This window comes from Ranitomeya variabilis, chromosome 2, assembly GCF_051348905.1.
Source record: "Ranitomeya variabilis isolate aRanVar5 chromosome 2, aRanVar5.hap1, whole genome shotgun sequence".
Taxonomy (NCBI): domain Eukaryota; kingdom Metazoa; phylum Chordata; class Amphibia; order Anura; family Dendrobatidae; genus Ranitomeya; species Ranitomeya variabilis.
Window position 1 is genome coordinate 249,859,612 of NC_135233.1, and position 22,034 is coordinate 249,881,645.

At 44.0% G+C, this 22,034-nt stretch overlaps 1 protein-coding gene across 6 annotated transcripts in view; it reads left to right on the top strand.

The window, feature by feature from the left end:
• The window catches only part of PNPLA7 (patatin like domain 7, lysophospholipase), a 213,438-nt gene that overhangs the window by 82,814 nt on the left and 108,590 nt on the right, over positions 1–22,034 (top strand). For all 6 annotated transcript variants that reach the window (XR_013221223.1, XM_077284546.1, XM_077284547.1 and 3 more), the window contains 7 exons: positions 365–505; positions 1,039–1,198; positions 3,524–3,604; positions 10,811–10,939; positions 11,435–11,515; positions 12,464–12,629; positions 15,606–15,689. Coding sequence is in view for 5 of the 6 variants with exons in the window: in XM_077284546.1 (XP_077140661.1) it covers positions 365–505; positions 1,039–1,198; positions 3,524–3,604; positions 10,811–10,939; positions 11,435–11,515; positions 12,464–12,629; positions 15,606–15,689 (842 nt within the window). In the remaining variant the exon portion in view is untranslated. The remainder of the gene's footprint in view (positions 1–364; positions 506–1,038; positions 1,199–3,523; positions 3,605–10,810; positions 10,940–11,434; positions 11,516–12,463; positions 12,630–15,605; positions 15,690–22,034) is intronic.

Here is a 22,034-nt window from a genome sequence, read left to right on the forward strand (position 1 = left end):
CATTAGGAAATCTTACTTCTTGCTCAGATACCTTCAATGCATCAGGAGTGATCACGGGAATTCTCTGAGTTTTCCTCACATTTGAACTTGCTGGAAGGATACGAGTTATGGAGTGACAGAGCATCCAAAAGTCCCGGGACTTGTGCCTCCCGCATACGACTGCAGCCATGACCACATGTGGTAATACATCCCTTCGCATTTTGCGGCCATTTGCTACCAAATGCGGGTGTGCTATTGGTAGCATTAAGTCGAAGCATCATGAAAAAACCTCCAAAAAGATAGGAATAATGAGCTGCTCGGATTAGTCCACACATGTCCAGAATTTATCCAATGGAAGCATTGCAACCCTTTATTTTTGTTGTAGAATACTTCGTTTTAAGAAGGAATATCCCACCTTACAGAAAAAGGAGCCTCCTCCTTCCCTTTTGGAAGCCGATCTTACAGAGTTTGATGTTAAAAATTCTCACTTGCCATCAGAAGTCCTGTATATGCTGAAGAATGTGCGGTGAGTCCTGCCTGACCCCTCTTTACCTGTGGTGTGATCATCCTGTTGCCACATTTATTACGCCGCCGTCAATTGTTTCCTTCTCTTTACGAGATCTTGATCTTCACATAATACTATTATAATTGTATTAGAAAGAGGCGACCTTGTTAATTATGGTAAATTACTGTATTTCAGTTATATCCATGTTCCCGGAGGCCAATAACTGATTGTTACTTAGAACATTTAACTTTTTATTTACTTTATCATTTTTTTTTTCTGTAATTGATTCCAGAAGAATCATGAATTTCCTCGTTTCTGCCACCGTTTGTGCATTTAATGGATAACAAAGGCAAATGTCAGATGTACTATGGCTGCAAGTCCTTGTCTGATCCTCTGAACTAACCTCACTAACCTTTTTACTAAAGGTTTGGCAATGACACATTACTTGGGCTCAGTCTGATTCTTTCATATGTCTGTGTACAAGTATAGGAGACTGCACAACTTGTTATATGGTGTTCATATGTGTGATTGCTACTTTTGTCCTTTTGGTGCAGGGTCTTGGGTCACTTTGAGAAACCTTTATTCCTTGAACTCTGTAAGCACATGGTCTTCGTACAGCTCCATGAGGGGGAATACATTTTCCGCCCAGGACAGTTGGATAACAGTATTTACGTGGTCCAGGATGGGATGCTGGAAGTTTGCATTCAGGAAAGTGTGAGTACGGTTACTTTTTTGTGTTCTGTGTTCGGTATTAATTTGGCTTACACCTTTTTTTTTTGTTTGTTTGTTTTTAAACTCCTTATTGACTGAGGCAATTTTTACAGTTCTGACTAGTGTCACTTTTTATGTGGTTATAACTCTGGAACTCTTCAACGGATCCCACTGATTCTGAGTTTTTTTGTGAAATACTTCAAGATAGTGGTAAAAAAATTTCGGTATGACTTGCGTTTATTTATGAAAAAAACTGAAATTTGGCAAAAATGTTGCAATTTTCAAACTTAATTCTTGTGCCTTTAAATCAGAGAGTCATTTCACGCAAAATAGTTATTAAATAACATTTCCCACATGTGTACTTTACATCAGCACAATTTGGGAAACGTGACTTCTTTTATGTTAGGATGTTAAAAGGGTTAAAAGTTGACCAACGATTTCTAATTTTTCCAACAAAATTTACAAAACCTTTTTTTTTTTTTTTTTTTTTTAGCTGCCACATCACATTTGAAGTGACTTTGAAGGGTCTATACGACAAAAAGTATGCAAAAGTGACACTATTATAAAAACTGCACCCCTCAAGGTGTGCAAAACCACTTTCAAGAAGTTAATTAACCCTTCAGGTGCTTCACGAGAACTGAAGCAATGTGGAAGGAAAAAATGAACATTTTATAACTTTTTTCACAAAAAGTTTACTTTAGTCCCAAACCTTTTTTTTTTTTTTCACACGGGTGACCAGAGAAAATGGACAACAAAATTTGTTGTGCAATTTCTCCTGAGTGCGCCGATACCCCATATGTGGGGAAAGCCACTGTTTTAGTGCACGACAGAGCTTGGAACAAGCACCATTTGACTTTTTGAGTCAGAATCGAGAGCGGACGCCATGTCACGTTTGGAGAGCCTCTGATGTACCTGAACTGTGGAAACCCCCCACACCCTATTCTGGAAACCACATTCCTCAAGGATTTTATTCAGGGGTTATAGTGAGCACCTTGAATCCACAGGTACAACACAGAATTTGATAACATTAGGTTGTCATATTGAATATGTTGTCATTAGTGTTGAGCGCAAGTGCTCGCTACTCCAGTTTGCATCGGGTATGTACCAAATATTGTTGGTGCTCTATTGACATGTTCGAGTCCGTGCCCTGCATGTTTTGCGGCTGTTAGACACTCCAAAAAAACATGTGGGGATCCGCAATACTCTGTGCTTACCCGAGCACCTGATTCAATCTCGAGTAGTGAGCACTTGCGCTCAACACTAGCCATCATTGAAGCTGGCAGTATCACTGTATAGCAACAGTCTACACAGTTAAGGTTTTTCTACCATGTTGAGAAGTTACCTGTATTCAGAAAATAGGGGATAACTTCCTGATATCTGGGAGTCCATTCTTTGCTTATGGAACAGTCCAATAGACTCCGAAAGCACCCGAGCGATCAGTAAGTTGTGCATAGAATAGGAGACACTTTGTGGAAATACTCCTTTAATGTCTTGTCAGTGGTGGGAAAACACTTCTAACCATCACGTGTATTGGGCTCACCTGTGCTCTATTCGTTTTCTTTGGGTGTTCCAAAGATTGCCGATTACAGCAGGATTGAGAGTAGTGGGGGTCTCAAGTTTTCCCTTATCCTATACATGGGGAATAACAACTCAACTTGATGCCAACCCTTTAATTGAAAAGGTTATAAGATCCTCGGTTAGATAATCCATTTGGACGTAGGCATTTATTGGATCGTGTTGCATATAATGATCAGCTCACAATTTCTTTGACCTTCTTCTTTCCTGATTTGACAACGACATCCACCTTCCATCCACTGACTGACATTAAACACTAGCAAGGGTGGACATATTGCCTGGATCAGTAATTCCATCTCCTTTCAGGAAAAATATATATCTTGGTACCGTGTTAGTCAGTGGATAGAAAAATATTTAGAATTGAGAGTCCTCAGTGGTTGATATTGAGAGTCCTCAGTGGTTGATATTGAGAGTCCTCAGTGGTTGATATTGAGGGTCCTCAGTGGTTGATACCTTTTAATGGCTAACTGAAAAGATGGTAACAAATTGCAAGCTTTCGAGACTACTCCAGTCCCTTCATCAGGCATAGACTAATAGAAATTCTGAAGAATCACATATTTATGCACAACACAGCACAGAACAATGCCATAGATCTATATTATCCCAAGTCCCTAATGAATCCATTATATCCCAAAAGAGATTCCTATACTGGGGCATTCGTCTAAGAGGAAGCAAAAGAAATAAACTAGTTGTGTACAGAGCCATATCCTGTTTGTGTGAATATTTAGTGTTAATTCCAATTTTTATTTTCAGGATGGTAATGAGATGGTGGTGAAAGAAGTCTTGGCTGGGGACAGTGTGCACAGTCTGCTCAGTATCCTGGATGTCATTACTGTGAGTTCAGCTCTTCCTGTCCTTTAATCTGATATCGATTGGTGCTTAATGAACCATAAACCTCATATGATATTGTGACTTTTCTCCGCCATACTGTCTAGATATAGAACTCGCCTCCATTGGGAAATTCTTAAAAATTCCCCAGTATCTGTTTCTTAAGCCAACAACCATCTATACTGGATTCCCCCATAAATTCTGGCCGAGAATGCATGTTTATTCCTATTGTAAAGGGGCATAAAAATAAGTGACTATTTGGTGTCCAAAAGGGCAATTTGTAAATTGTTCTGAAAACTAGGCACAACTCTACAAACAGCATGGCGGCTATATGATCACCTCCCAGCGGGTGTGGGCTGCTGCCCTGTGGCTGGGTTCCTCTGAAGTCCAGACAAAGTATCATCAAATGAATGACTAGAGGGTCTACAGGAAACAGACTGGGTTTGGCTTTGAGCTGTGCATCCTTAGCCAATCATTTCAAAGATTTGACCCATTCAGGAGAATGGGAATCGGAGGGGTCCTGGGCAGGCAGGATGTCCAGGTAATACGCAGAGGCATGGCAGATGGTTGTCCCAGCGGAACAGACAAAGTAAGTAACCAGTATGGCAGGGGTCTTCTGAAGGAAAGTACAAATGAGTTTAGTAAAGATTTAGTCCATGAGCCGGGCCAGATATCGGTACCACCCGGAGTGACTAATTTTCTTTGGTATTTTTAGGTAGATGCATGTCTGTAGTTTATTTTTTGATATGATAGCCCTTACATATACGTAGCTTATTAACCCCTTCAGCCCTAGGCCTATTTGTACCCAAGTGCCTAAGCCAATCTGACCTGTGCCACTTCATGGGCTAATAACTTTGGAACGCTTTCACCTATCCAAGCCATTCTGAGATTGTTTTCTCGTGACATATTGTACTTCACGTCAGTGCTAAATGGGAGTCAATATATTTTACCTTTCTATATAAAAAAATGCTAAATATTCGGAAATTTTGGAAAAATCGGCAATTTTTTAACTTTGAAATTCTCTGCTTTTTACAAAAATACTGATACCCCCCATAATAGTTATTAATTTACACTCCCCACATGTTTACTTCATATTGGCATCATTTTGAAAATGAAACCTTATTGTTTTACGACGTAATAGGGCTTATAGTTTTATGCGCAATTTTTCACATTTACAGCAAAACCCACTTTTCAAAGGACCAAGTCACTTCTGAAGTCACTTTAAGGGGCTTACATAACAGAAACCACCCATAAATTACCCCATTTTGCAAACTACACCCCTCAAGCTGTTCAAAACTCATTTTTAAAAACTGTTAACCCTTTAGGTGTTCCGCAGGAATTTTAGCATGAGCCAAGAACCAAATATGACGATATCGGTACCACCCGGAGTGACTAGATGTAGTATTTGTAACAAAATTTAATCCAAGTTATGTAAATACACACTGAACATGTCATGTGCATATATATATATATATATATATATATATATATATATATATATATATATATATATATATATATATGTTACTCCATAATATCTTCAACATCGGACTCTGAATCTGACTGTTGTTCTACTGGCTCGTCTTCAGTACCCTTGTTCTGGCATGTCTGTAATCTGCACATGTCTGTGCACTTCAGGCCATTGCTGAGGCAAGTACACTGAGGAAGTTCACATGACCGCACACACTTGCAGGACAGTAGCTGTATAATAGCTTCTGGTGCTGGTGCCCCTTGCATCCACTTGACAACAAGCTTTCCGTCGTTATCTATCATCCAACCGCAGTCTGTTGGGTTTGCAACCCATGGCTGGCTCTGCAGACTTCTCCTCCAGATCGCAGCCTGGTAGTTTGCACGCAGTGCATGCATGAAAAGGCAGTCCTGGCAAGGAGGGAGTTGACTTGACTCTACCACTCCACGTCTGGCACAGAACAGCTGATAACGGAGCCTGTTTACCTCAGTTGTTTGGGTAGTTGGCAGGTACATGTGGCAGGTGATTTCCTGTAACTTCTCAAAAAGTTCGGTAGACACTTCCCATGAACGACCAACTTCCTGAAAGGCATCCTGGTATGTCTTGTTCATCTTCAACTGCTTGAGTGTCGTCATCTTCCCACGGCCAGCGAATGCACTGACGGTGTCACAGCCTGTAAATGCATGCATACCAATCAATGAATCACATACGCTGCCTCCCAATGTTCGGCTCAGAGTGGTGATATCCAGGAATCTTGTCCGGTTCTGTGTACCGCATTTCTGGAACAGGTGGGATGGGATTTTGTGGCACATGCCCAGACACAGGACCATGACATCAGTATCCTCCGAAGTGATGATGACCGACTTGTAACCAGATTCTGCTGCATGAAGAGCATGGAGAAGGAGGCGTGTGTCTGCTTCTTCTTGATTTGACTTAAGGTCAGCAGCCTCTTCCCACTGTTCTTTGGTGATCTTAAAGCAGAGCTGCTCACATGTGACATACAGCTCCTTCTCCTCAAGCTTCTCCCTGTGGTGTTTCGCCTTCCATTCTTCTACCAGAAACTTTATGAGACTTGCCTTGTTGGAGGAACTACTTAGAAGCTTTTTCCACTGCTGGATGTTGTGCCCATGTTGAATGTTCTTGAAATGGATCCCTGTGCCTTCATATCTGTTGACTCTTTCTGTATCTTTGATGGATGTCTCCTTGTAGACGTCAAAGACAATATCAATGCGCTTGCTCTTAGCACCCTCATGGATAGCGCGACTCATTGCTGTGCCTGCTAGCTGGCCAAATGTTGCATTGTTTCCCTTCAGTTTCTGAACCAGGCTCATCCCATCAATGATGGTTGCAGAGGGCTCGGGGATCACTTCTGCAGGACGAGCATTCCTCTCCAACTCCCTTGCGAGGGCAGCCTTGTTGGTCTTGCGGATAGACCCATCACCATTGGCAAGTGCCCATGGCAATGGACCCAGGGGATGAGTCAAGACATCACTCATTTGTAGCTTTCTGTTCTCAGCTACAAGTATCATCTGGCCAAATAGGTTTCTGTCAGCCTTCAAAATTACCTCCTTGCCAAGACCTTGTCTGCGTGTCTTCATTTGGATGTTAGAGAACGTTTTAAGTTTGTTCTTCGTCATCTTGTCATGAAACAATGTAGTTGGCTTATCGGTACCCAAACGCTCATCCTTGAATGTTTGATATGCATCCTCTCCTATACTGTATGCCCCTTGAAGGTCTTTGGCTACATCTGGTGGTGCTACAGTCGCTGTTGACAAACTGATAAGTTCACCATTATGCTCTTTGTTGAAGGGGTTCACCCAACCTGTCTCCAGCAGTTGAACGAAAGATTGGACATCGGCTTCATCTCTTCTAATCCTAGACACCTGTAGGTCTGAATGGCTGAAGTCAGTATATTGTTGGCCTACCAGGGCCCTCAGCTGCCTCAAGTACATACTGCGGTACTCTGATGTCAGGTAGAACCTGGAAACAGCTCCAACTTTGAGGCTGAAGCCTTTTGTGCCCCCTGGTGTCTGGGTGTCTTTGTTGATTGTCTCTTCAATGGTCTGGTCCACAGGAATTCGTCCAAAAGGATTCTTGCTACCGATCTGGACCGAAAAGCCACCTTGCATGAAGTATTCATGGACCTCTGGGTGTTCTATGGGCAGCCGAGACATTGTGGCATAGTAATAGGTTAGGTATCGGGCATAGTTGACCTTGTCATAGGCAAAACACCATGGTATCATCTGGGAGGTGTCAGCCTCTACAGAGGGAGATAGGAGCTCTGCAGAGAAGACCGGAGAGTCCTGTTCAGCACAGAACGTGTATGTGTCAGTGTGTGTGCGTGTGTTGGGGCACCTCAGGGTGTCTTCAAATGTGACATAGCCCCCTAGATTTCTTCCAGTAAAATTTGCACTCCAAAAGTCATTTGGCGCTCCTTCCCTTCCGAGGCCTGCCGTTCCCCAATACTGCAGTGTACGACAACATATCGGGTGTTGTTGTGTTCGGGAGAGATTGGTGAACAAATAGTGGGGTGCATTTTTTGCTGGTACACCTCTTAAAAATAAAAAAATGAGCCTAAAATGACACCTTCATGTAAAAAATGCACTTTTTCCATTTTCTCAACCAAGTGTTTCCAACTACTGTGAAACACTGGTTGGGTCAAAGTGGTCACTATACCCCCTAAAAGATTCCTTGGGGGTGTAGTTTCCAAAATAGGGTCACTTTTTGGGGTTTCCACTGTGGGGGTACCTCAGGCAGCCTTCAAATGTGACATGGCCCCCTAGATTTCTTCCAGTGAATCCGCCACCCAAAAACCACATAGCGCTCCTTCCGTGTTGAGCTGTGCTGTGTGCCCATACTTTAGTTTACGAGTACATGTGGGGTGTTTCTATAAACTGCAGAATTAGGGTAACCAAGTTTGGGTTTGCCGTTAACCCTTGCTAGGTTGCAGGTAAAATTGGATTACAATGTAATATCTGGAAAAAAAATGAAATTTTGAAATTTCGCCTTCATTCTGCTAAAATTCCTGTGGAACACCTAAAGGGTTAACAGTTTTTAAAAATGAGTTTTGAACAGCTTGAGGGGTGTAGTTTGCAAAATGGGGTAATTTATGGGTGGTTTCTGTTATGTAAGCCCCTTAAAGTGACTTCAGAAGTGACTTGGTCCTTTGAAAAGTGGGTTTTGCTGTAAATGTGAAAAATTGCGCATAAAACTATAAGCCCTATTACGTCGTAAAACAATAAGGTTTCATTTTCAAAATGATGCCAATATGAAGTAAACATGTGGGGAGTGTAAATTAATAACTATTATGGGGGGTATCAGTATTTTTGTAAAAAGCAGAGAATTTCAAAGTTAAAAAATTGCCGATTTTTCCAAAATTTCCGAATATTTAGCATTTTTTTATATAGAAAGGTAAAATATATTGACTCCCATTTAGCACTGACGTGAAGTACAATATGTCACGAGAAAACAATCTCAGAATGGCTTGGATAGGTGAAAGCGTTCCAAAGTTATTAGCCCATGAAGTGGCACAGGTCAGATTGGCTTAGGCACTTGGGTACAAATAGGCCTAGGGCTGAAGGGGTTAATAAGCTACGTATATGTAAGGGCTATCATATCAAAAAATAAACTACAGACATGCATCTACCTAAAAATACCAAAGAGAATTAGTCACTCCGCTTGGTACCGATATCGTCAAATTTGGTTCTTGGCTCATGGACTAATTACATTAGTCCTTGAAGGGCGCCTGTTTGTACCAGCATAGGTGCAGGAGCCATTAACCTGCAGTCTGCATCTCTCAAATGGTGCTGGTGGCCAAGCAGCTGTATCTTCTCTTTGGACGCTGCTTGCAACTTGTGAGGAAGAAAGGGGTCCGGCCTGGAGAAGACACCCATAAAAGGTGCCTGCAGGGATGTAGACTCTGCCTTGGGCCCCCCAGAAAGGATAAAACCAGGAAAATAAACCCCTCTAAAGAAAATGAGCCCAGTGAGCCTGGCAGTGGGGTGGGGGCAGGCACCCGAAGAAAGTTGCTAGTAAATCAGACACCCCGATTAGTGAGTCTTTGCAGCTGCAGTAGTCAGCAGTGGCCCAAAAAACACCCGTCAGCTCACAAGGTAAGGGGAAGCGCCAGGGGGACACATGGGGTTATCAAAGACTCATGTGAAATGATGCAAAAAGTCATCAGAAAGATGGAAAATGGTCTCCGAAAGGTGACTAGAAAGTGAACAAAAAGCATCCAAAGGGACTACTAACACAACATAGGTGGCCCAGGGGAGAATAACGTGGATGGAGACCCTAACCCTAAGGTATAGCCCTAACTGTATCTCGGGGGAGTTTGGATAAGGAGTTGATGACACCATGGGGATTATACGCTCTCATATTGTGAATTTTTGTGCTTGGTGTGTCCTACCTGGCATGGTGCACTAGTGTGGAGGACATATGTGCCACCTGAGAAAAAAATTAAAATAAAGGCAGTGAGAAGACCTGAAGATGGTGGTTTCTGCTTCCCATGGACACTAGGCTAACCCTGAGCTGCCTGGTGTCTGAGGAGAGGGTGTAGTCCACCAGGTAGCCACACTTTTTTCCACCTAGTGTGGAGCTTCCTAGCAGCAGGGCCTATACCATGTCTTGTGTTCCCCAATGATATTAACGAGACAGAGAAAATATAGCTTCTACTGTACATACAAACACACAACACAACTAATATTGCTCGCTTCTCTCTTCTTCGTTTAGTAGCAATTGCATTGTAAACTAGTATGAGTGATCATCTGTCACACCGCAAGTCGCTGCGCCCTGCCGCGGATCCTGAAATGTATTTAGGCTCTGTATGATCTTTCATTATTCTTCCCCTTCAGATATTTGTCAGCTATGTTTTTCTTCCAGATATAATAAATTAAATTGAGGCGGCCGAGCTGGATGATTACTATTCCCCACTGTGTTACATAAGCACAGTCCACGGAGACTGAAGCCTTCCACTTATGAGGCGCCTGCTAAATTTTCCGTTTATATTGCCCTGAGAAAAAAAAGATTTTTCTCAATTTTCAGGAACCCTGCCTTGTCCTGTAGTTCTGTATTGCGTGTGGATGGGGAGGGTGTTGCCATTTGATCTTTGTTTTGCCCTTCATTTGAGAACTAGTGGGTAACTGGTTTGTAATAACTATATTATACATTTTTGTGAAATCCCCTGTTAACGTTTTTTTTTTTTTTTTTATGTCTACAGACCTTTTTAGATGGGGTAAAGTTATAATTTATAGCTGCACTTATATAATCACCATAATGGATGGTAAAGCTGCTGATACTCCTGCACTAGCTGTCGGCCCAACGCTCTTTTGATTGACAGCTTTTCTTTTTGACTTCCTGAATGCTCAGCTTGTCCCAACAACTCTCTCTCCCGACCACCTATACTTAAGCACGCTTGGTCCGGCTCAGTGTGTACGTGTTTTCGTTGGCGTGAGAGAAGTAAGCTACTGCCACACTTCTCTAGCGGCAGCTTATTTCCCCTGAGAAGAAAAGGATCACATTGAAATTCAGTATGCTCGATCCTTCTTTCCACCCCATGTCATTTGTAAGAAAGAGTAGGGAAACGCATAAGATCACCAAAATTGCCCATTGTGGGCTACTAATCTAGGTATCTACATAAAGCTTATTTACCTGACCATTTCAACTATATGGAAGACCACAATAACTTATATATTCTCATTACCTAAGCTTAAAAATATTGCAAAAAATATTTTCTTTCACCCCAGGGACATCCGGCTCCTTACAAGACTGTATCTGCCAGAGCTGCCAATGCATCCACCATCCTGCGTCTTCCTGCAAATGCCTTTCAAGACGTGTTTGCCAAATACCCAGAGACTCTGGTCCGAGTTGTGCAGGTACCTAGACTCCACTCCTTTATATAATAGTTAAGACTTTCATATGTATTGATACAGGACAGCATGTGCTCATTATAAAACTGCTAAGGGGTGTAGCAAAAAATCATGGTGCCCCAGTTCTTTTAGCTTTCCCCCACCGAGATTTACAGAAATTACATGTGACTACGTATGCTAGTGATTTCTCCTGTGATCTCTTCTCTATGACCAATCTCATTTCTGGCTATTTTTTCCTCTTCTTTGCACTTTTTCTTTTCATTTTTTTATATCCCTCACCGCTGATATGTCTCCAGATTTGGAGTTGGGTATTAGTTACTGCAATCTCTGGCATTCTGGTTATTACACTTGGGAACGATTCCTGTCCTACCGGAAGCTTTTGGACATGATACAGATTTCTGAATGAAATGTTGGAAAGTGATTTAACGCTTGGAATATGCTTCAGTCTCCTAAAACAGCGGGTAATAATTAACTTTATCCCATTTGTTTCCTCACCCACAGATCATCATGGTCAGGCTGCAAAGAGTGACCTTTTTGGCTCTTCACAATTACCTTGGATTGACGACAGAGCTGTTCAACTCGGTGAGTAGCCGTTTTGAGGGGCCAGGACAGTGGTGACCTTGGCTCTGTCTGGTCTTGTTCAGTGATGGCACAGGAGTGAAATGGGACTTGCAAAAGTCACTGCATGATAAAAGGGCACATGTGAATGAGGTCTCAGTGATTCTGTGCTTTAAATCTTCTGTTTTTGTCCCGGATTGATCCCGACTGTTGTCTGATGTATGATTTATCTCTCTTCTTTCACATCATCATAGTAAATGGAGCAAAGATAGTCAAGTCATCTCTCATCTCTGTCTCGCTTTTCTGCAAAGCTGTCCCACGCCGGCTCTAAAAAATGAACAAACAGCCAATTAGAGCTCCACAAATAGAGATTGTGTCTGGCCAAACATATGTTCTCACTTCCACCAAATCTCCATCCTGCCTTTCCAGTTCCCTCCAACAATGGTATTGGAGCTAATGAGCAAGTTCTGATGATCAATTGCAATTCAGTTTTCTGCCTCATAATAAGCTTTTAAATCACTTTGCTCTTTTTTGTTATTTTTGTACTTTTTTTTTTTTGTTATTTGCCTGACATTTCTGTGCTGTAGATTTGTCATGTGCATTTTGCAGCCTGCAATTCTTCCTTTACGGCAGTGACTGGTCTTAATTGAATCTAATTGGGGAAAAGTTTTGGCAGAAGTTTATTTGCTCTTCAAAAAGAAAGAGATCGGGTATAAAAATTTAAATTGCTTGCTCCTTCTGTTGAGGGTGCCCTCTGTAAAGGGAAAGTCTGGAGGTCTCACATATTAGTTGGCTGGCCGATGCAGAGGATTGCATTAAAGGCGCTTTGCTGAACTGCAGGCAGAGGGTTCACGGTAATCATAGCTACAGATCTTTGTGGTCCATATTACTCGTCAATTGCATATATTTGGTTATTGATGCTGTGATGGAAACCCTTCACAATCTTATTAACTTGTATTCTGTGATCTGCAGGAGAGCCAGGCAATTCCTTTACTGTCAGTAGCCAGTCTGACCTCAGGCAGTGGGAGCAATAAGGGCACCAGGCGACCCGTGTCCAGTATGTCTGTTGAGGACGACAGTACAGACCAAATGGAGAAGTCTGCGGAGTTTCAGCCAGATCAGGATCCAGGACTGCTAGGTGAGGGCATGTGTCTGTACTGATGTGACCGAAAATAGCTGCCATTATTATTACTTTTATATGATATCAAAGAGTTGTCCCTTTTTAAACATCTATTTCTCTTTAATTGTGCACAGTTGTAAATTAGCAAACTGTGATGAAGTCACTTTTCTCGGGTCCAACCGTGCCTCTCCGCTGCTGTTCTGCTCTCTTTGACTTGATTGCAACAGCGATGTCACATTTGCAATGCACGTAACTGCTGCAGGCAATCACTGAACACAATGATTGGCTGCAGCAGTGATGTTCTCTATAGATGTACTGTCACTGCTGCAACCAATCAACAAAGACTGTAGCAGGGACTGAAAAGCAGAGTTGGACCCAGTGAGGGTGAGTAACGCCTACACACACCTATAGACCAGAAATAAAATTTAAAAGGGATAAACCCTTTAAGCTACATGTAAATAATTGCAGGTTTCCTATACGAAGCAGATTATGTTGCAAGCGTTTTCAGGGCTGCATTTCTCCACACTGGGAATCTATCAACGTAAAGGGTCACTGCAAATCTGAAAATGATGGGACGTGCACAGCAATGTGAAATATTATATGATTCCATTTACATTCAACAGTCATGTCGACAAGAACAGGGTCCCTGCCTCTCGGGGTCAGTAGACCATCTTTCTTGAGACTTGTATATCATCGTGTAAAGATCCCAAAAATGAATGGGTGATACGAAAAAGAATCTTTATGCCAAAACTACAAGTATGCATTCTCTATTCCACCTTCCTGGAGTTTAGAAAATGAATGTTGTACGTGGATTCCCAGAGTTTTAGTTTTCCTACTTCAGCTATTGGGTCCAATGTGTTATGATTTCAGCCTGTAGTAACATCATACGGCCACAAAGTGGCACTACCTGACTTTACTTGTATTGTATGAGCTGAGAGGATGAGAAAAAAGATTCATAATAAAGTGTACGTCAATTTGGTCAATACTCCATTTGGTGCAACCTACTTCAGACCTTAATCTTGAAAAATGTAATTGTGTGCCGCCAAGAGAGAATTGTTTTTTTTTAATGTTTATATTGTTTATAATCATTATTGTCAGGTGTAATGTAGCAGCATTTCATATATCTGGTTTTTGCCTCCTGAGCAACACTCTTCCATCAATTTTTGCAGCTCATTAAATCGTAGCAGTGTGACGTGAGGTGTTGTGACAGTTGTGTAAGTGCGACACGAGGAGATATTATTAGAAGCAGAATGGGCATGTGTAACACTGCATTATCCAGTGTGATCGCCGAGCGTGCGGGAGGTTTACAGACGGACGTGGCGTATGAGAAGCGGTGTATGCGCTGCTGTTTCACCTTCTGCAGGTTATTGGGGAATGTAGCACCAATGGCCTCTTCTATAGCACTGTAATAGTCCGTTGTGTGTTACAACTAAGAGAGTTGGAAAACATCAAAAATGGCAAAAGTATACTAATAATGTAAGAAAACAAGTAAGGACCCTTTTAAAGGGGTTGTGTTTTTTTTTATATGTGTGTTGGGGGAATTGGGGTCATGCCTCATATGCACGAGAGGGTACGATGTGGATCAGACCACGCTGTCCTCTCGGTCTCTAGGTGCGGTGAGTGGATGGGCAATTACGCACTGTTGTCTGAAGTCACAATAAGTATCTGAAAGAAAAAGGGAAATCCTTAATAAAAAAGCACAAGATGGTAGAGACGGATCTGAGCGCAGACTGGTGTCGTCATCCTTAGGGCACTAAGCCTAAATTGATTAGCTTGGTTCCAGTCGATGGGTGTAGCCTGCTTTTCTGCCTAGTGGCAGTATCATACACCTATGGTTTCCAGTGTCCCCCAATGAAGCTATAGAGAAATCATTTTTTGCAGTTCTGTTTTCTCCAAAATGTTGCACTGTTTGCCTTCTGCGCAAGCTCTTTGTTTCCTGGCACATTCAACTGTAATGTGGTCTGCGGCCATAAATCAGCTGGAAAAAGCTCAGAAAAAGACACTTAAAAGAGATGCAAACTCATTATCAGGACAAGCTCACTGACAAATTCTTAGTCAGCTCATTCTGCAGCCAGCAATAGATGCAACACAGAAGGCAAAGAATGCAAAATTGTTAGGCTACTTTCACACATCAGGTTTTCAGTGTCAGGCTAAATCCGGCGAATGTTGGAAAAACTGATGCGACGGATCAGTTTTTTTGACGGATCCGGCTAACCTATCTAGGGTATTGGATAAAAAAAAAATTTGGAGCATGCTCACAGTTTAAAAAACTGGATCAGGCCGCCGGATCCACCTTTTTCCGGATCCGGCACCTTCCGGCTCCCATAGGCTTTCATTGTAGCAAACAGCCGGAAGCTCCGAATCCGGCACCTCAGGCTTTTTCGCCGGAGACAAAAAACGTTGCAATGGACGTTTTTTCAAGAAACCGGAAGCGGCAGATTTGCGGGATCCGGCGAAAACCGGACGAAACGCAATGTTATCCGGTGCAATCCCGCACTAATACAAGTCTATGGGAAAAAAACCTGATCCGGCGGCAACATTTGCCTGATCTGGTTTTCTGAAAATTAGCCGAATTTAGCCTGACGGCAAAAACCTGACGTGTGAAAGTAGCCTTAGGCTCTTCATGTATAATAATCTATGGAGGCAGAGTTATCGCCAGGCTGTGTCCTCCCTGGAACCTGGAAGAGGTCGTTTATGTGAAGTGATAATTTATCCACAACAAGGCATCTGATCTGGAGCACACAGGGAGGACTTTTTTCAGCAATCTAACCCGCATGCACATAGTAATATGTTAGATAGGTTAAATGTGGTGACCGATTCCCTTTAATGAAACCTAATTGCAAAAATGATTTTTGGCTCTGATTACATGTATTTTTAAAGCATTTACCAGTAAGTATAATTGCTGCCCTTCATATTCTAGTGATCCAGTCTCCTCACGTTTGTTGTATTGCTTATTCCAATATTTTATCTTTTTTTTTTTTTTTTTTATTTCAGACCCAAGTAAATTTGCAGCATCTGATGCTTCAAGCACTGGTCATCGCAGAAGTCGCTCTTCTTCCAGCCTCGCTGAAATCCCAGGTAGTAAAAAGGCAGATTATTAGTGTCATTGTTGGCTGTAGGATCAATTACTTGGCTTGATTTTTATCATTTTTTTTTTGTATTCTGTTGCTTTGTCAATAACTCAGGGGCAAAACCTTATTAACCTACATTCAGCTTTCTCTTAACTGAGATTTGCGCCTCTTAGTTTGCTGCTTTTTTTACTCTTTTCTTTTTATTTTAGGCATTGGTAGTGGCCCTATTGATCAGACCCAAATGCGGTCGCATGTTAAAGGGGTTATCTTGTTCATCTCCTTGCGGGATACAGAAACCATGGGATAGTCTGCTGCCTAGGAAACTTACAGTCCACAAAGAGATTTCCTTAACCCTGAATGGGGGGAACCGGCACCTGCCTTATAAGCCTTGCTAATGGCTGAAGAGCCTGATTCTAGCAGGCAAGATATAGTCTGCTGGGAAGCAGCCACTTTTCAATTAGATTTCAATTAATTAGTATTAAGTGGCAGCCTCCAGGTGGCAGCAAACTATCCCAGGGCTTCTGTGCCCCCAATGAAGACTACGAGAAATAGATTTTACAGGGAGTACCAAAAATCTACTTTTCTCATAATCAAAAATTATTACCTGTGTATAGGATAGGGGATAACTTACTGATCTATATATGTCCATTCATTGTCTACGGCATTTCCAGAGAAAATATAGCATTGTACTCCTCTTTCTCCAGCGGTCCCTTAGACAATGTATGGAGCCGAGGTCAAGCATGCGCCATCCACCCCATTCAGACATGGCTCTGCAGATTGCTGGCATCTCAGCGGTCAGGCTATGTGCACACGTTCAGGATTTCTTGCAGAAAATTCCTGAGACAAACCTGAAATTTTCTGCAAGAAATCTGCATGCGTTTTTTTGCCGCGTTTTTGGTGCGTTTTTTTCAGGACATTTCCCAATGCATTTTATAGTGGGAAATCCGCAAAAAACCGCAAAATTAATGAACATGCTGCATTTTTTACCACGACGTGTTTTTGTCGCGGAATTCAGTCTAAATGATGGGATGCATATTGTATGCTGTTTTTTTGCGGTTTTATAGCGTTTTTTATCGCGAAAAAAATTGCGAAAAATCAGCAACGTGTGCACACAGCCTCAGAACTACAGCAATCAGTAAATCCATAGGACAGATAATAAATAACTAATACTTTTTTTTTTGTAAATTTTACTGATTTTAAACATTTACAGAAATAAAAATGGCAGAGAATAAAAAACCAGAACATTCGAAGCCAATCCCAACTCCTCTGATATATGTATTTTAGCAAAAATCCAGAGTACAAGGCACATAAATATACACAAGGCCAAAACCCACACAGGCTGCCTTTTGATATACATGACAGGGATAACAGACATACATTTATTCCAAGTATACTGATATTTTACATACTAATTAGCTTGTTTAACATCCTTGGGTGTATATATCAATAATTGCATCCCAGCCAGGGAGGCCATAGTTTGTCAAAGTATGTGCTTTTCCTTTTGAGATAAAGAACTTTTCAACTAGAATAAGAGATTTTGCTTGTTTAATATTTTCCCTATGGATTGGATGTCTCTCAGAAATCCAGTTTTTAGTAATCAATTTTCTGGCTACAAACAGCAAGAGAGCAATAGCAGTTTCTTGATCGCTTCATTGGGGGGCACAGGTAACCATGGGTGTATGCTGCTGTCACTAGGAGGCTGACACTAGACAAAAAAGGAAAATGGCTCCTCCACAATATACACCCACCGACAGGCACCAAGTACCTCAGTTTAAGCTTAGTGTCGGTGCGAAGCAGATCTGGATGTGATCCCAGATCCGTCTTTTCCTTTTCAGGTCACCTGTTGTGTTTTTATTAATCTTTTTCCTTTGTCTTTCAGGTTTCTTCGTCTTCAGGGTATCAGCGTGTAATTTCTCACCCTGTTTTCCCACACTTATGCGACCGAGAGAGCAGTGTGGTGTCACCCACATCGCCCACTCTCGGGCCTGCAAGGCAGGATCTAATCCCCTGTCACCTTCACGGGTACTTCAGGGTGATTCCAGATGGCCGGTCCTTTGCCTTTTCCCCTCCCCTCCCCTCTCCTTGGGGAGGGCTGGGAGGAAGACTGTGGTCACCAGCGGTGGCCTCCCCCTTTCTTGTAAGGGGTTGACGCCGTCTTCTGCACCGTCTGGAGACAGTTCCGGAAGGAGCATCCCTGTTTCCAGCAACCCTCACCCACCCGGGGGCTCCTGATGTGATCCTCATCACTGCAGAGGGACTGGGACTCACCGCAGGTATATCTACCACTCGGACTCACCGCAGGTATGTCTCCCTCCCCTCCCTCCACAGCGGCAGGCGTTTTCCCGGGGTACGCGGTCCCTTCATCCCAAGGGGACAGGGTGGCGTTAGTGGTAGGAAACAGCCGGCGGCCGCGGCTATGTTTCCCATAGCCGGGCCCAGTACTTGCAGACACTACCCCTCCCTTTGCTGGCCGCACCCCTTCCCTGTTTTCCTTTGGCCAGTCACCGGCGTGCGTTTAAATTACACACTCTTTTTATCCTATAGGAGGCATATTTCTCCTCTTCTTTTGAGCTGGCCATGCCCCCCGCAGCACACGTTTTTTCAGCGCGGTTTCTTCGGTTCCTATCACGGAGCTTCTCCTTCCCGACTGTTCACGTCCCCTTGCGTGTCAGCCAATTAGAAGGGGATCTTTGTTTTCGTCGGCTGGCAGATTGTCCTGGCTGTTCATCGGTGTGGGGACAAGCAGAGTCTGTATCAGCCTCTTCATACCACCATATACTGCGTGCTCTGCAGTCATGCTGGCGCTCTGAACACGGGACACAGCTATATCCTGCGCTCTCTGCAGATCTGTAGTCGCTCTGCGCACAGGGGGACACAGCTTCCACAGCTCTTTCTGCTGGTTGTCGCTGGCATCAGGTAGGCTCTGTTCTTTTTGTCTTGGCCCCTCCAACAACAGTATTCACAAGGCTCAACTTATGCCCAACCCAAGATAGGCTTCTTTTTGCCCCTCTAAGCCCACTGTAATTCACTACACCTGTGCCCTCTGCAAAAGTAGGTGGTCTTCAGGCCAGCCCCCCCCCCCTTTTCTGCCTGTCCTGCAACCCCTCCACGATGTCTGCCCCACAGGAGCACCCTAATGTCCTGGATGAGAGCACTCCCCTCCCTTCGGAGTGGGCTGTTGCCACGTCACAGTCGGTCTCAGACTTGATAAGTTTCACAGTCCCTGGTCCAGGTCCTGGAATGACTTGCGCATTTGTCTACTGCCACCAGTGCTCTGAACGCCTCTCATTGCGATTTGCATGCACGTGACTGCGACCTCCACAATGTCAAATCGGGTACAAAGCTAAGGAAGTGGGCTCTTTCCAGTTCTTCCTCTAGTTCTCCGGGTCCCTCTGCATCCTCCTGGATGCATTCCTCACCCCCTGCCCCCTCCTCGGAGGCGGCTTTAGGGTCGGATGTGGATTCCCAGTCTGAGTCTGATACGCACCAGAATTCAATGATGCAGGACAAGGTCAATAGCCTTATTTTGACAATTACCCAAACTCTGGACCTAAAGGAGGACGAGGCACCTGCTCAAGAGCACTCGTTTCCTTCAAATGGGTAAAACGTCCTTCCCGGAATTTCCCTAATCTCGGGGAATTTGAAGAAATTAGGTCTAAACACTGGGAACACCCTGAAAAGCGCTTCCTTGGGAGGAAGCAGCTAGATATTCTCTACCCCTTTAGGCCAGACCTTGCTGGTAAATGGGCAGAATCCACTAATGTGGATCTGCTGATTTCTCGCCTGTCTTCCATTACATTCTTGTATCTACCATACTGTGCATCTCTTAAGGATTCTACGGATAGACAAATTGAATCCTTAGCCAAGTCAGCCTTTGAAGAAGCTGGCGGGTCCCTCTGTCCCATATTTGCCTCCACCTGGGTGGCAATATCCATATCAGTCTAGGCAAGAATGCTCCATCAGTGTATTCTAGCGGCATCTCCGTGACCGCTTCCTTCGATGTGGCTGGTTGCTTTCCCAGGGCTACCAGCAACATCGTTGCTCTACACCGCATTCTCTGATTGGAAGCATGGAATGCAGATCCGCCGTCAAAAGTCCATCACTGGCCTTGCCTTCCAAAGCTCTAGACTTTTTGGGTCCAAGCTGGATTGAATAATTTCGGATGCCACCGGCAGAAAAAAACCTTGCTTCCCCGGTCCAAACCTAGACGTCCTTTTAATAGGTCGCTTCAATCTCAAGAGAGATAGTGACTTCCGGTTAAAAAATCGACGGTTAAATAATTCTACTCCAATCTTTTCGTTGTCCTGAAGAAAGACGGATGTCTCCTTCCCATTTTGGACCTCAAGCGATTGAACTGTCATGTTCAGATCCGCCATTTTAGGATGGAGTCCCTACGTTCGGTAGTCGCCTCCATGGAACTGGGAGAATAACTTTGTTCTGTGGACACTCGGGATGCTTATCTTCGCATTCCTGTTTGTGTTCAGCATCAGAGGTTCCTACAGTTTGCGATCCAGGAGGATCTTTATCAGTTCACGGCCCTTCCTTTCAGCCTGGCCTCTGCCCCAGACTATTCACGAAGGTTATGGCAGCGGTCATGGCCCTCCTTCGCTCAAAGGGGATCCTCATAATTCCTTACTTGGACGGTCTTCTGATCGATGGGCCATCCCGCCGACACTGCGACCAGAGTCTTCAGATTACTCTGGACACTCTGGTCCATTTCAGCTGGATTATCAACAAAGAGTAGTTCTCCCTGACCACAGCTCAGCACCTGGTGTTCCTGGGAATGAGGTTCGACACGACCCAAACCCGTGTCTTCCTTACAAAGGAGAAGTTTTTAATAATTCTGACAGGGGATCTGTACTCTAAAGCGACCAGCTCCTCTCCCCCCTATGGTCCTGCATCAGAGTTCTGGGGAAGACGATTACCGCCATGGAAGTCATTCCTTTTGCCCAGTTCCATAACCGTCCAATTCTGCTGGCCCTCTGGTCGGCTTCGGACAAGAGAACAGTCTCCCTGGATCGGCCCATGCTTCTACCTCTCAAGGTGAGGCCGTATCTGTTCTGGTGGACGCTATCGGCATCAGTCCTATGAAGGACGTCCTTCCTTCCTCTCCCATGGCAGGTCTTCACCACCAACGCCAGTCTCCTCGGTTGGAGAGCAGTTTCTCTTCATCACACAGCGCAGGGCCGCTGGAACGCCCAAGAAGCCGCTCTCTTCTGCAGTCTCCTGGAGATCATGGCAATTTTCTCTGCTTTTCACCACTGGCAGACCCTCCTCTCGGGCCAGCCGGTCCGCATACAGTCTGACAATGCCAAGGCAGTGGCTTACATAAACCATCAAGGCAGAACTCGCAGCAAACAAGGATTTTCCGATGGGCAAAACGTCATTTTCCCGCCATATCAGCCGAACACATTCCGGGAGTAGAAAATTGGGGAGATGATTTTCTGAGCCGTCAGGGTCTCACATGAGGTGAGTGGTAGCTCAGTCCCGCCGTCTTCAACCAGATATGCCAGAAATGGGGATCCCCGGAAGTCGACTTGATGGCATCTCTGATGAACCACAAGGTTCCTCAGTGCGTAGCCAGGTCCAGGGATCTGCTAGCCATCGGTTGCGATGCTCTAGTAATCCCGTGGTCCCTTTTCCAGCTGCCTTATCTTTTTCCGCCTCTCTCCTTGATCCGAGAGTCATGAAAAAGATAAAGGCAGAAGGAATCCCCGTAATCCTGATAGCTCTGGACTGGCCAACATGGGCCTGGTACTCGAAGCTGGTGAACATTCTCATGGATGCTCCCTGGAGGCTTCCAGACTGTCCAGATCTTCTCTCTCAAGGCCCCCTCTTCCACCAGAGTTCATGGTCTCTGAGTTTAACGGCATGGCCTTTAAGGCGCAGTCCCGAGGGAGGCTGTTTTTTTTTCCCCATCAGGTCATTCAGACCATGATTAGGGCCAGAAAACTAGCATCCTTGCGTATCTGCTACAGATACTGAAAAGCCACCTTCTGGTGGAGTGAGGACAATGGTTTGGTCCCTGTGTCCTTTCCTCTTCCTTCCATTCTTGGTTTTCTACAAGCGGGTCTTGACACAGATGTATCGCTCTGTCAATTCTTTTCCAACAAAATCTAGCTTCTCGTTCCCAGGTAAAGACATTTCTTCAAGGAGTCGCCCACCTGGCACCTCCTTATCTTCTGATAGATCCACGAGATCTTAACCTTGTCCTTGGCGCGCTCCTTTTGAGCCCATTCAAGACATCGTTTTCTCTACTGTCTTGTAAAGTTGTCCTCTTAGGTGCATTACGTCCATAAGAGAGTTTCCGAGTTAGCGGTATTATCCTACCGTTCACAGTTCCTGATTCTAC